This window comes from Grammomys surdaster, unplaced genomic scaffold (genome assembly GCF_004785775.1).
Source record: "Grammomys surdaster isolate TR1022 unplaced genomic scaffold, NIH_TR_1.0 126133, whole genome shotgun sequence".
In the NCBI taxonomy this organism is placed as follows: Eukaryota; Metazoa; Chordata; class Mammalia; order Rodentia; family Muridae; genus Grammomys; species Grammomys surdaster.
In genome coordinates this window covers 947,934-963,951 of record NW_021620941.1, presented here as the reverse complement: position 1 = coordinate 963,951, position 16,018 = coordinate 947,934, and the positions used below count along the sequence as shown (strand labels likewise).

The following is a 16,018-nucleotide window of genomic DNA, read 5'->3' as shown; positions in this document are numbered from 1 at the left end:
GTCTCTCTGGCCTTGGCACAGCAGACTGATGTACGACTGAGTAAAGGTGGGTCAGACTACTGGGAGATCTGAGTGTGCGGAAGGGGCACCATGGGCACAGGTGGCCAGAAACTGTGAGGACCACCTGGAAAAATTTTGCATCTTGCCGAATTTGGTGCTTGTGATGACTTGCTTAACAGTGCCAGACTTGTTGGACACTTAGCCTCTTGTGTCTGTCCCAACTGCAGCTGGTGACAGAACAACAGACTTCTGGGAAGTTCTTGTCTGTAGCCAGCATCCTTTAATGATACCCTGGAGGAGTAGAGGATGGAAAGAAAGCCCCAGAACATCAGGCAGAGCAGCACTGAATGTTGCCAACACACTGTCTGTCTTCATTCCACGTGAAACTCCCTTTTCAGGTCATGATGGTTAATATCCTCAACTTGACAGGGTCTAGAGTCACCAGATGACAAGCTACTGGGCAAGTCTCTGAGGGTACTTTTAAAGAAGTTGTCTCCTAAACGTGGCCGGCAGCAGCAGCCCTCAGCTGAGATCCAGCACTGATGAGAAGGAGAAAAGGCCAAATATGATTGGTCACCACTCTTGCTGACTATAGATGCCATGAGGCCAGCTGCCTCACAAGCCATGCTGCCATGCCTGGCCATCACCGACAAACCGTGAATCAAAATAAGCCCTCCATCCCATCCTTGCGTTGCGTTAGTCAGATGGTCACAGCAGTGAGAACTAACACAAACTCTCCTCTCATCCCTGCCTCATCAACGAGGTACCATCCCTTTCCCACTCTTCCATGTTCAAGGCTTCTCCTGGTACAAGTTCCTCCTAAACCTTGGGCTGGCTGGCATCTGAACAGCAGTCCCAAGGGCTCGGTATAGATGCACAGCCGCTCTGCTATCCAAGTGCTGTGGCCTCCAGGGTGCTGCTCCTGAATAGGCTTTGCTGAATAATCCAGCAGTGAAGACTTCCCATCTACAATACACAGAGCCAGCTCAGACTGAGCAGTAGCAGTGACCACAAACTACTGGGACTGACCAAGTTCCTGTGCATCTGCTTTAAGTTAAAAACAAAACAAAACAAAATCAGACACACACACACACACACACACACACACACACACACACACACTGGGATTACAGCAGCCACACCCATCCCAGTTCTGATAGATGTTATCTACAGGTATTAAGCAGTAGCTCAACTCTGACAGGGCCATGGGCTGAGCACAAGCAAGGCCATGTCCATTCCCAGCTCAGTCTGAGAACAGAGATTCGCTATGCTGGGGCTTGGTGTTTCTGAGAAACTGTGGGAGCCTCAGTTCTATGGGCTGGGATGTGAGTGTGACACACTTGGTAGGGAACACTATGTTCACAAAATGCTATTCTGAAACATGCCAGGATAAGCAGGCTGCAGCCATCAGGACCCCTCAGACAGACCCCTTCATGGTGTAGCATCGCCCGAGCCCTGGTAGGCAGGAATCCAACCAGAGCCTGCTACCCAGTTCATCTAGACAGTAACAGCATCCTAGCTATAAGCAGTTATGCCACAAAATTACATGTATGTTCAGTTGCCGACTCTTTATAAAACTAGTCACTTATTAGGAGTTACCAGGGACCAGCACAATCATCTCCCATGCTTGTGATCTCCACATTCCTTACACTCTGCCAGTTATCCTGAGTCCTGGGGTGAGGCCTTGTGGTTACCCCCACAGAGAAGAGCACAGGTTACAATGCTACACTCCAGACCCAGCCGTGGGAACCATTGAATTCACATCTCCAAAAGGCTGAGCTCACCAAGCAGAGCCCTCTTTGGGAAAAGTGGCCACTGAGCACCAAGAAACACTGCTCCTGAGCTGTCCTGGCCGAAGCCAGCCAGAAGACAGTGTCAAGATGTATCCCCTCCCTGGGTATTGCCCCTTCTCCACTCAGTCAGGACAGATCCCCTCAGCAACTGCTGCTCCAGACACTGGGATTACACCAGGGCCTCTCCAAGTACCGACCTCCAGAACCAGCTGCCTGTGACCACCTTCTTCTGAAGACCTTGGAAGCAAAGAAAAGAAGAAAGGACAATCGAGATGTGTGACCAGGAGGAGGGAGAGACAACCAAAAGAAAGGCAACACTACAAACAGAACCACGAAGTGGGAAACTTGAATCAGCAGTCTGCGGGTTAGTGGCAATAACGGCATTGTTCTTTTAAAGCACCCACTCCACCTCCATCCTGTGTGCATGCACATACATGTGTGTGAGTGCACAAGCACATGTGTTAGGACGATGCAGGAAAAGTAACTAATGTCGTTAGGAACTAAAACTGCCATTGTCAAATAAAATACAAGAAAATCAAGATTAAGAAACATCAGGATAGAGGCAGAGGAGAACTGGGCAGACTGAGTCAGCCTCTAAGACATGACAATGGCATGCAAGGAATGTGCTCAGCCCTGCAGGCCCACCATTCCTCAGTCACAGACAGAATGGAACATGCCATCGTGTTCCCAGATCTGCAGAGCAATGTGGCTTAGCTTATGGGTGAGGGTTCTTTGGCTCAGTGCAGGTTATCTGCAATGTCTTCTCTGGGGACTGACTGACACACGAGTAGCAGCTGGTACATCGTGTGGAAGTGTCAAAAGGAAGTTGGTGGAAGTTCGAAGTTTGCCACCTCAGCTCAGCATCCACACAGCTGCTCGTGCTCATTCTCACAAGCAAAGCTCAGTCACAGAGCCAAGGTGGCACCTACACCGAAGCTTTTCTCTTAGAAAATAGCTCTACCCAGGCTCCATTCCACAAAAAAAAAAACCCAAAACACTAAAAAAAGCACCAGCACTCAGCATTACCCTCTTCCATGCAGCTTGGCATCTAAACACCATCTCAATAAAAGGGACCCACAGCCCCGAGAAGGCCTGACGCAGGCCTCGGCACCAAAGCTGACACAACTCTAAGCACCTTATTGGGCCAAAAAGCATGAAGCAGTCAACACCAGCGGAGTCATGTTAAAAGGTTTCAGGGCCAATGCTGACACTGCCTGTCAGCCAAAGACAGGACAGCTTCTGCAGCAAAGGGATGTGAACAAAACTTATAGAAACACACACTCATCACAAGGGACTACTTACCAAGAACAAACAGAACACACACACAAACCATCATTGCTGTCACATAATCACTGTCATATACACATACACACACATGCATACATACACACAGATACTTACACATATATACATACACACATACATGCATATACACATACAAACATACGTACACACACACACACACACACACAGTGATGTAAGGCTGAAGCCATGTGCTCTGCAGTAACATGCAGGCAGATGGCCTGAGTCAAGTCCTGGCTGCATGGTTTGCAGCCACGATTATTTGTTTTATCTATGCGGGGCTGAACTCAAGAGTAATCTAGGTCAATAACCAGAGGAGCATGCCTTGAATGGCCTTGAGGTTTCACAAAGCTACTGCCATTGCTTTTAGAATGTGCCGCTGGGGTTCTGAGTGTTGTCTGCAGACCACTCGCTCAGAGCACATCAGAGACCCCATTCTAAGCCATGCAGTTGGAGCCTCCAGCAGGGAGTCCAGGATGTGGACTTTGCTTATTCCTTTTCATTCTGTGCAGTCAGGCCTGAAAGGTCTTGTCCACAGACCTGCTCACCTGCTGGCAGTCCAGCCCACTCACCTCTCACACATGAACCTCTGCTTCTCAGGAAGTCTGACCTACATCATACAACTGCCTTATTTATGCCCTTCCACTCTGGGGTGGTCCTACCACAACAGGGCAGGCATCCTCAAAAGGAAAAGTTCCAGTTTTCAGTCTGCTAACAATCACAACACCAGCAAAGAAGTGGGGTGGCTCCCAGGTCCTTCCAACCATAGTTTGACAATGAGGAATGGCCTCCATTTTTGGGTAACTTGTCATAGGCCCCTAGTATTCAAGCCTGGGTTGCTCTAAATAATTCATAGCAGTTGGCTCTGGCTTTTCACTCTCTGCCAGTCACCTTAGTATCAACTGGGTTCCAGGCCTGACCCAGAGGTGAAGATTCATCAGGTCCAGCGGTGATAGTCTGGGAAGCCTGTGCTTTGACAGCTGTCCTGGTAACTCTGAGACTTATAACTCCAAGATGAAATTTTAAAGGAAAACACATGCACTTTAATGTCTGGGCACAACCTTAAGATGTCACCTGGCAAGGCTCCCTGCATGTTACAGTACCCCAGAGAAGGGTTTCACCTGGCCCTTGTTGATGAGTCTTTGGAGTGGTAGATACACTGCTGCCCTGATTTGACTCCCATCACACTTGGACAGCAGGGGCTACCTGACAAACTGAGTCATCACCCTTGACATTCAGGTTGCAGAACAAAGCCTCAGACGTCTAAAGGGCTCCAGATCAAAGCTTTGAGAATATAATCAGAGCTAGCCTCAGCTGCCAGGAATGGTAGCACACACCCGCAATCCGAGCACTCAGGAGGCAAAAGCAGGGTGATCAGGGGTTTAAGGTCGTCCTTGGCTACACAGCAAGTTCAAGGGTACCCTGAGATATGTTAGGATCATAAGACCACGTCTCCAAAAACTGAGTGAAAAAAAGACAGAGAGATCTGGAGAGAGTCGGCTGAGAAGGAAGGCAACCATCATGTGATTGCAGCCAACAAAGCTCCCAGAGGCAGAGAATTGCTAACTAGAAACAGTGAGCTGTTCACATTAGGATGAGACAGAGAAAGGTGGAATCACTGTGAAAACAGCATGTAGAGCTAAGCCCCAGTGTGTAAAGCCCAACTAACATAGCCACTGTTACTGCACAGCCAGCCTCCAGTATGGAGTCTTCCTGTGTTAGAGGGCTGGGCTGTGGTTGGCCTAGCCACTTTGGCTGCATTGAAAGCTGGAGTCACTGTAAAGGTAGGTGTGCTCTCACCACCCTGTGGCTGTGGCAGGCCTCCAGGCTGTCTCCCTACTTGCTGCTCACCCAAGGCCAGGCATATCAGCAATTTCTGCTCATCCTGACCCCTTGCCCATAGGTGATTTCACACTGGCCACATGACTAAACTGGGCTAGAGAGAGAACTGTGTTGTCAGTGTGGGAAGCTGTAAATGTGGTTCCTTTCAGGAGGTCACATGAGGCCACACATGCAGACAGGAGAGGGAGGAAGATGGGAAGTAGAAGCTAATGGTAGGCACACTTACACCCAGTAGCTTTCCCTGTGTGGAAACACCATGGGGTGGTTCTTGTCTCCGTTTGGCTTTCTGAAACGGATTTGTTACTTGCTAGCAAAGAAAAGGAACTCTGGGTAAAAGAACTAAAACCTCTTCACTAACTGGTCACTCGTCCTCTTCATCCTTAAAGACCCAGAATGACTCTTCCCCTTTGTCACTTCTACAAATGCACATATGCTTTGAATATAAACATGTGAGGTCTGCTATGGCAACGAGTTTCAAAAACAGAAGCAAGGCAGCCATCAGGATGTGACATCAGCACAGAGAAAGCTCCAGCCAAACAGCCCTCATGTGCCTGGGAAAAGGAGGCAGGCTGCACAGCACAGACTGGGTCAGCAGCTGCTCTGCTCTGCCAGACTGGGCCAGATGGGACTTTCTCAGCAGAACCCAAATCCCAATTCAAAATGGGCACATGTATCTGTGAGGCTTCAGCAGCTCACCCTCCCCACCCCTAGCCCCAGTGGGATTACATGATGGTACAGACCTCTGGCTGGATGGCTTTGAACACGGGGATGTCCATCAATGTGATCTGACTCTATAAGAGAATAGGGATACGGGGTTAGAGGCTTTTAAACTGAAACCTGATAAACAGAATCTTAAGTATTCATGGGGTACCATGTGATGGTTGAACAATCATGCATCACGGGTAACATTTAAACCAGTTTAGATATATCTGTCTTCTCGGATACATCATCATTTCTTCATGATAAAACATGTGAAATCCTCCAAGCTCTTCAGGACAGAGTTCACCCTCTGCACTAATACAGGCCGAGACTTCTTTCTCCCTGAATCAGTCCCTCCCTACTCCATCTCTCTTCCCAGACTCCTTCACTTCAGGAAGCCACATTTCCATATACGCAACATCCAAGAGAAACCATGTGGCACATGTCTTTCTAAGCCTGGCTTGCTTCACCTAACAGAATACTCTCTGGTTCCACCTGTGTTGTCTCACCTGACAAGATTTCCTTCTTTTTTGTGATTAAATAATAACCCACTGTGTGTGTGTCCCATTTGATCCATGCCTGGTTTACCCACTCCATTTGTTTCCAGGTCTCCATACTGCAGACAGGGCTTCAATAAGCAGAAGTCTAGACTGACTTTGCTGGCTTTGGACATGTAGCCAGTGCTGGCTGCTGCAACCTAGAGCAGCTCTTCAGTTTTCTAAGAAACACTGTCATTGTTTTCTGTAACAGCTACACTAATATGTACGCCCAGCCACAGCACACACAGGAATTCCTTCCTCTGCATCCTCATCAGTGGGTGCTGTTCTCGACCTTGTGGTAGCAGCCATTTTCCTTGAGTTAATGAGCTCTTGTGAATTTGAGTTGCCTTTTTCTGATGACTTCTGGGCATCCTTCCATGTTCTGTGGCCTCCTGCATGCCTTCTCTGCAAGCCCACCAGGTCCACTGATCAGTCACGAATGCTGTCATCTCTGTGGGTTTATTTTGGTTTCATTTGTGTTTTTTGCTAGTGAGCTTTCTGAAGCTCCTTATGTAGTCTGGATACTAACCTCTTGTAGAATGTATGGTTTGCAAGTGTTTTCTCTCATACTGGGGGCATTCCTTCAAACCCTGCTGACTGCTTCTTTTGCTGGGAGAGTCTCTGTGTCTGATAGAACCCTGTTAGTCTATTACTGCTTTCATGTCTTGCCCTCTTCATGCCCCTAGAGCAGTGGTTTTCAACCCTCTCAATGCTGTGACTCTTCAATACAGTTCTCATGCTGTATTAACTCAACCATAAAGTTATTTTCATTGCTACTTCATAACTCTAACTTTGCTACTGATATAAATTGTAATGTAAATATCTCCTATGCAGGATAACTGATATGCAACCCTATGTGGGTTACGACCCACAGGTTGAGAAGCATTGCCCTGAAACATAGCCTGTCATGCACACACCTGAGTGTATTCTTCTATTACTTCCCATTTCAGGTCATCTTAATATAGTCAGAGTTACTTTTATTGTTGATGAGAGATAGGATAGATTTCTGTGCTGCCCTCTCTACCACACCCCTCCTTAAATTTCTCTTCCCATGCCTTCCTTCTCTTTGAGTGTGTGATAAACTAACAGCCACAGAACTGATCACAGTCATTTGGAAGGTGAGGCAGGGAGTAAGATGAACATTTTAGTTTGGAAATATGATGCTTGGGTTTCTGCTTCAACTATGAATTATTTTTCTAATTTTAAAAACTTCTAGATACAATATTTTTAAATTTGCATGATAGAGATACTACTACTCAAATTTAAATAAAATTTGACTTCTCTTCTGAAGTCTCTACCTCCCCAAAAGTACATGGTAGAAAACTAACAGAGATGTGGCCACAGACCCATCTGAGACCCTGAACTGTTGATCATTCATTGGCCCTCATAAGCTCAGAGCAGAAGCTAAGGGGCAGCTCTGGGAACTTGCAGGCAGTGCAGCATGGCTGCCCCCATTCCTACTGCCCTCTGCACAAACAGAAAACAGAGCAGGGCCCTCCCACAGCAGCACACAGGCTCTGATGCCACTGATGGGACCAAAAGCAGATCCTCATTTGGGGACTAGGGCCAAGGTCACTTCGTGACTTACCCATCTTTGTGTGCCACATGGAGTCAGGTGTCAGTCATCACATGGCTCTGAGACAGGGAGGAGGACCACAGGCCTTTGTAACACTTGCTCTACTGAACCTACCCAGTGGGACACATTCAGACCTTGCAGACCACATGGTAGAATTCAAAATAAGAGATGCAGAATGTCTGATGTGACAATAACAAATTGTGTGTGCATGCATACAGGTGGGACAGTAATGACAAATGTAGCTAATGCAGCTATAGAGGCAGGCTCGTGTACTAGCACGTGCATGTACAGCCCAAACGCCTGGACATAAGGCCCACCATTTTGGCAGAACATTCACATGCCAAAGTTGCTCTAGAGAGAAGGAAACAGAGGCTGCTATACTGAGCCACCAAAAATCCTTATACCAAGTAAACACTGGAGAAAAATGGCAACACATGTTACCTGTCACCAGAGCCAGAGCATAGACATAGAACTATAGCCAGGTTCTGGCACAATTTAAAGGTGGTCTGAAGTTAGTGGGTTGCTGAAAAGCACAAAACAACTGACCACAGCATAGCATCCTCAGAATCGAATAGGAGGGAAATGAGCAGGACAGTAAGAGGCCTTTCCCTCCCAGGGCACAGAGGGAAATAATGTCACTAATGGTACCAAGAACAATGAGGCACCTGACGGAATCCCAGCTCCTGTGCTTACCCCATGGTGGCAAGGATTGTATGACATCTGTATACCTTGGGCCCAGTCCTCATGATGTGGAGAGTGGCTAGTGAGTGTTGTAGGCCCACAGAGCACAGAGCCCTATCCTAGGCAGAATTGTTAGCCATGTATTACCACATAGCGAGCAGAAAGACTCTTTGAAAACATGAGATTTGAAGCTGACATCTTAGGGAACCTTAAAAACCTCCCTGTACTTCTGTCCAGTGGGGACCAGCAGTGTGTGTGCAATGACACTTAGGAGAAGATCCAAGGCTGATGGGAAAATAAGATGCTCTCTCCTCTAGTCATTTACTTACAAGTTTAATGCAGAATTTCCAGCAATGATCCCAGCACTTGGGAGGCAGAGACAGGCAGATTTCTGAGTTTGAGGCCAGCCTGGTCTACAGAGTGAGTTCTAGGACAGCCAGGGCTATACAGAGAAACCCTGTCTCGAAAAAAGAAAACAAAACAAAAATTTCCAGCAATGACAACATACCAGCCATGTTTCTTTGAATGGTCTGTTCCACACCCTGATTCCAGCTCAGGCTGTCAGATTGAAACTGTACTCAGACGGTCTCCTCAGACACGTCAGCAGTGGATGTGGACACAGGTGATGGGTAAACACTTGCTGTTCAAGCACAGGGCCTGAATGTGGCTCCCCAGCATGCTCATCACATGCTGGACATGGCAGGAGGCATCTTTAACCTCAGGCAGGGACAAGGGGGTCCCTCGAGTTCCCCTGACAGCAGAGGAGCCTAGTGTGAGCCCCAGGCCAACGAAAGATCCTGTCTCAAAACTTAAAAGACAGAGAGCAATCGGGAGGGACACCCAGCATTGACCCCTGGCCCCCATGCCTACGCACACCAAGTGCACAAGTACACACAAAGAGGAGAACAAAACAACAACAAAAATACCAACAGTGCTGCTTCCAAGCTGGGGCCTGTATGTTCCCAACACAGAGAGCTTGTGTTTCAGACCTGGTCCATCACTGCGTCTCTGCTCTGACTAGAACGGATGCAATAGCCAGGACAAACCTCTAGCAAGACAAATACCCAAGGAAAACTCACCAAGTCACCAATGTCACAATACTTTATGACCATGCCAAACTTGTCCAAAGGCTGCTGCTAAGCAATCCTTTCCCAGCGGTCTGAGGGCTCCAGAGCTGCCGGGTATGCCCACAGAGCTAGAGGCCTGCAAGGTAAGGCCAGGCCATTCCCCACTTGTTTCCAGGCACCAGTTCACCCAGCAGAGGGCCTGAACAGGAAGCACTAGTCAGACCTCAGGACAACTGGCCAGATCTGCTATGCTTTTCCTCATCCCCAGGAGCCAGGGCCACTCAACACTGAGCCAGTCTCTGAAGAGAAGTACACAGTCATCTCACACAACATGACACACTGCATTGGGATGAATGTTACAACCTGGATGGGGCCTATCAGAGCACTGCACACCCCCCACACTCCCCCCAAGAAAAAGTGATATGACATGGGAAACTAGCTGGTTAGCCAAAAAGAAAAAAAAATTACGATGAATATACAGATTCCTAACAGTACCACACTAAATTCTTACATACGAGCCATAACCTTCAAGTAAAGCTTTCTCAAGACCATAATAAGCAAACAAAAGTTGTTGGCTAATATTGTACTATATAATAGAACATAACTGATAGTCTCCCATTAGATCCCTCTACCAATGGTTAGCCTCAACCACTCACAGAACACTGAGCAGTCAATTCCAACAGTACTTTTGAGCTAAGAGCTTACAAGAGCTAAGGGAAGCCATCGCCAGAGCAATGGTAGCCATGGCCAGTGCCACAGCCATGAGATCTATGATCAGAGATACAAAAACCATGACCAGAGCTACTGGAGCTACAACTCAAGCCATAGGAGTCACAGAAGGCCAGAACTACAGCCACGAAAACCCCAAATTACAGCCACTGAAGCCATAACCAGACCCATGGGAGCCATGACCACAGCCCAGGAATGACCAACACAGCCACCGGGAGGCCCTGACCATGGGAGTTACAAGCCATTTGTGAGTAAGTTTTGGACATTTACATATTCTTCTCTAAATGCTTAGCATGCGCTCCTAAGAGCAACACAGACCACACTCTTCCCTAACGTTAAATTCAGAGCAAAATGATTGTGTTCAGGAAACACAACATGATGCACAGAGCATGGAGCTACTAGCTATTCCCATACTGATCAATAGCAAGCTCCCCTTGGCCCTGAGTCATGCCCTAGATTACCTCCTAGAGAGGGAGTGATCACATCACTGACAGAACCCTGAGAAGTACAGGAGAAGCACAGTCATATAGGACTTCTACAGAGATCTTGATGACAATGCAACAGAGACACAAACAGACGTGTGGCTAGATGTTGGACCATCAGCTATAGCGGCAAAATTCTGAAACAGGGATTTGATTTTAAAATCATGGTTCTTCAAACATCGGAACGTTATGTATGCATCTATTAAAAGTAGTGAATGAAGACGGCCGCAGTGGCGCACACTGAATCCCAGCACTTGCGAGGCAGAGGGAGGCAGGTCTCTGAGTTCCAAGTCAGCCTGGTCTAGAGAGTGAGTTACAGGACAGTCAGGACTGCACAGTAAGTGCCTGACTTTAAAAAAAAAGGTGAAGTCTATACACATTGGCCAAATACAACTAATTCCTGCAAATGCTGGGTTTTCTCCTGACATTTCTGTCATTTACATATTGAGGCTATTTGCATCTCTTCACATATTCTCACAAAAAGTTTCCTCCATTAAAGCATTTGTATGCTGATGACTATTGTGTCCTTCCAGAATGTGGCTTGCAGCTACAGTCATGTGCACACACACATGTCCACACATACACACACACACACACATACACACACTCTATGGATCCACATGATTCCATCATGTGCACACACACACACACAGTTTGTGGGTACACATGCTACTGTTATGTACACACACGCACAATCTGTTGGCCCACATATTCATCGTCTCTTGTAACTGTAAGTGGTATGCCCTACACTTTCTCATCCCAGGGCATGCCTTCCTTCCCCTTTCTTTCTACTATTTAGACACAGTCTCACTATGTAGCTTTGGCTGTCCTGAAACTCACTATGAACACCAGGCTGGGCCGGGCGGTGGTGGCGCACGCCTTTAATCCCAGCACTTGGGAGGCAGAGGTAGGTGGATTTCTGAGTTCGAGGCCAGCCTGGTCTACAGAGGGAGTTCCAGGACAGCCAGGGCTACACAGAGAAACCCTGTCTCAAAAAACAAACAAACAAACAAACAAGACCAGGCTGTCCTCTAACTCACAGGGACCTGCCTGCCTCTGCCTCCTGAGTGTGAAGATTTAAGGTGTGCACCACTCTACCCAGTTCCAGGGAACTTTTTCCAACTCTGTGGCTGGCTTATGTATCTGCGGCATGTAGCAATCATGTCATGACACGTTAAAAACATGTCAGTGGTTTTCAGATTTCTCACGTACACTTTCAATAAAAGAAAATTCAGCTCCCTTTTTAAATATGGGTCCTAGAGATTTGAAGATGAACAAACTGAAACACCTAAACCTCTTGTAAAGCTCAATTGTCTTGGTTAGGGTTTTACTGCTGTGAACAGATACCATGACTAAGGCAACTCTTGTAAGGATAACATTTAATTGGGTCTGGCTTACAGGTTCAGAGGTTCAGTCCATTATCATCAAGACGGGAACATGGCAACATCCAGGTCGGCATGGTATAGGAGGGGCTGAGAATTCTATATCTTTATCTTAAGGCTGCTAACAGAATACTCACTTCTGGGCAGCTAAAACTAGGGTATGAAACAGTGACAAACCTACTCCAACAAGGCCACACCTCCTAGTAGTGTAACTCCCTGGCCCGAGCATATACAAACCATCACACCAACTAATTCTGCTTTTGAAGAAACCCCATTTTGTGTGAGACCAAGGGCTAAACTCCAATCCCAGGTAGAAAATCAGAGTCGTCTTGGGCAAGCATCCTATGGCAACCCACCCCCCTTAGCAACAGCCAGTCAAACTATAATAGCAAGGTTAAAGTACATAGAGATAACTTAAGATATCCTGCAGAAAATAGGTCATTTAGTCATCCTGTCTGTCAGGTGGTTTTGTCCCCCAGTTCAATTCCTGCAGATTACACTAGAAATGCAGTTTTTAAAATATTCACTTGCTGTCTATATGGAAATTCTCCACATTTGTTGTAACCACAATAAAAACCTTGAATCCTAGACCCAGGGCTCTCACTCTGACCCACTGCGATGGCCAGAATCTGAGAGACCTTGCTCAAAGGCACATAGTAAAGACCCTTATGTGTTTTCTATTGGAATTGGCTCCCTGGTGGTCTTTGGGTACCTGAAACTTGGGCATAACACCCTAATCCTTAACCCCTAACCCCCAGCCTCTAACCAAGACTAACCAAAATAAAGGAGAAAGAGGAGAGGGAGGGGGGAAGGGGGAAGGAGAGAGAGAAGAAAAGGAAGAAGAGAGGAAAGGAGAGGAAAAACAAGACATAAGTTAGCCTGGGTGATGTCCCCTGAGTAATGAGCAACGCAGCTCTGGTGTAGTTAGCCACAGTAAGGTAAAAGAGGGCCTCCTCTCCAGGTGTTGACTTTTCAGTAGACTAGAATGACAAAGTAGACTGGAAAACAATTGCACCTGATGTACAAAGCCTTTGTGAAAAGGAAACTGAAAAAAGCTTATGAACCTGTGGAGTCAGGTGCCACCACAGACAGATTAAACCACTGTAGTGGACATCATGGTGTGTGGGGGGGTATCAGGTGGGCCATGAGGAGGTGAGGGCTTCAGAGCCAGCACTGGACATGATGCAGAAAAGAACACTGACCCCGAGGGCTTTAGTTTCTCTCTAAGAAGGTGTCAGCTAGGGTTCTACTGATGTGATAAAACACCATGTGGATCAAAGGCAACTTATAGAAAAAAGCATTTAAAGAAGGGCTTGCTTACAGTTTCAGAGGGTTAGTCTATGGCTCTAATGGCGGGGAACATGGCAGCAGGCAGGCAGGCGTGATGCTGGAACAATACCTGTGCGCTTACATCCTGACCCTCAGACCACAGGCAAAAAAGGGAGACAGAGGCTGGCAAGGGCTTTTGAAACCTCAAAAACCACATCTTCCAACAGGCTGATGACCTGGTTTGGGGGAAAGGAGCACTCTCATTCCACCACCACATTCCAACTCCATGGCCACAAGCTTGTAGCTACATATAATAATACAAAATGCACTTAGTTCAACTTCAAAAGTTCCCATAGTCTTTCATGGTTTTAACACTGTTTAAAATTCCAAAGCCAAAAGTCTCTTCTGAAACTCAAGGCAATCTCTTAACCAAAACTCCTTGTAAAATCAAAAAGCAGATCACATACTTCCAACATACAATAACATAGCATATACATTACCATCCAAAAAGCAAAGATAGGAAAGACTGGACCAAAGTGAGACTGAAAACCAACATGTGAAACTCCAAATTCTATGTCTCCATGTCAGATGTCCACGGGCTGAGATGACGTTTTATTCTCCCACTCCTGGTCTACACCCTGTCTGCCCTCTGCAGGTATCCCACAACTCCGGCATCTCCAGCGTCCAGCAGGCTCTCTAATGCAATCAAGGCTAAACCTTCACAGCTTCATGCAATGGCCTCTCTGGGCCTCCATGACGGAACTACCCTGACACATGCCTGGCCACAGAGGCTTCCCTTCATCTGGGAGGAAGATTTCACAACCCCTTTCCTGTATCTTTCATGACTGTAAATCCGGAACCACGAGGTCAAAGCTGTCAGATCCTTTTGTTTGCCTGGGATGGAATAGGGGCCCGCGAGCTCCTTCAATTACATAAGCATGAACTTTCCCTTGATGAAGGTTTCCCTCCCTACATAAACTCCTTACTACAGGCTGCAGGATTAGCTGGGTGGGTCTTACCCTGAGGTACTATCCTTTTGTTCTAATTAGCTTCAGGCCTTTCTTTAAACTTCTCATCTCCTTGAGCACAGGACTTGGCTCCAACATTCCATTCACGGATACTCTTTTTTTTTCTCCTCAAACTGTACATTTTGTATTTCTTTTTGCCATACTTGCTCCTTTTCACTGTACTTTTGGATAAGAGTGACCACTAATAACCATGTGACACTGGCAATACACTAAGCTGTTGTAAAATCTCTGCCAACAACGTTAGTCCAAAACTCTTCAATTTTGCTTCTGGCAGCTTTTTTGGACAAAGGCAAAAAGTGACCACATTCTTTGGCAAAATATCACAAGAAAGGTCTCTACCCTAGGCGCTCTTACCCCCTCTAAAACCTCTCATACACCAGACCTCCACAATCCACACTGCTCTGTCTCCCATGCTCCCACCAGGATGATCCACGGAGCCTGCTTATAGCTAGAAGTCCAAAGTCCTCCATATTTCCCCCAAAATAGCATTTTAAGCCAGACGTCAGCAGGCTCCCAGATTTGAGTACAACTGACACCGTGGCAGAAGTACCATCCGGACCTGGGAATCTGCCTGTAGGCAGCAACCCCTGCCAAAACAAAACAGGCTACTGCTCCAGTAGACCTAATCCATCAAAGTCCTGGGGAAGTCCCTAAATGTACTAACCTTGTTTTTTTGGCTTCTGTAGTTCTGCTTCTAGCTAACCAATCTTGTTAACTGAAGTATGACAATCCAAGATATAATTTTTGTTCTTAAAAGCTCACCTTGTGAAGACTCAATACCGTACTCAGGTCCCAAATACCTAGGCAGGCTGGCTAATAAAGACTTTCCATTGGTTTGAAGCACTGTGTGTGAGTGGCCTTCTCTGGTGGATACCTTACAACATCATAGTAACACCCCAGTGCCTGGGTGACAACTTAGTCACTGTTCTATTGCTTTGAGGCGATACCATGACCAAGGCAACTTACAAAAACTGAAACATTTAGCTGGGCGGGGGAACTTGCTTATAGTTTCAGAGGGTCAGCCCTGATTATCATGGAGGGGAGCATGGTGGCAGGAAAGCAGGAGCCTGATGCTTGGGCAACAAGCAGAGAGAGACTGGGACTGGCAAGGGCTTTTGAAATCTTAAAAGCCATCCCCAGTGACACACCTCCTCCAAACAAGGCCACACCTCCTAATCCTTCCTAAACTGACTCAGAACCAAACAATCAAATATATGAGCTTATTGGGGCCACTGTCATTCAAACCACCACAGAAGGCCAGACAAGATGCCTCACCTCACTGCAGTGAGTACTGAACTCCTTCACTACGTAAGCACCTACTATCAGCACATTTTGGACACAAAAACGTGAGAGAAAAGTCAGACCCAGTCCGTAAGTTAATCCTCCTGTACAGGAGACGTGAGTGATCAATCAGGCCCGGTCCGTAAGTTAATCCTCCTGTACAGGACACGTGAGTGATCAATCAGGCCCGGTCCGTAAGTTAATCCTCCTGTACAGGAGACCTGAGTGATCAATCAGATCGCACATCAATGTCACGTCAAGTAGTAACGGCTGTTCTGAAAAGCACAAACAAGAAGGAGAGAGAGAGGTGAAGGCCCTGATAGCTCAGGCAAGCCCTCACAGAGGACT

At 46.9% G+C, this 16,018-nt stretch overlaps 1 protein-coding gene across 3 annotated transcripts in view; it reads right to left on the bottom strand.

The window, feature by feature from the left end:
• Positions 1–16,018, bottom strand: part of Ralgps1 (Ral GEF with PH domain and SH3 binding motif 1) — a 239,370-nt gene that overhangs the window by 186,572 nt on the left and 36,780 nt on the right. For all 3 annotated transcript variants that reach the window (XM_028757104.1, XM_028757106.1, XM_028757105.1), the window contains exon 4: positions 5,678–5,728. In XM_028757104.1, coding sequence (XP_028612937.1) covers positions 5,678–5,728 — 51 coding nt within the window. The remainder of the gene's footprint in view (positions 1–5,677; positions 5,729–16,018) is intronic.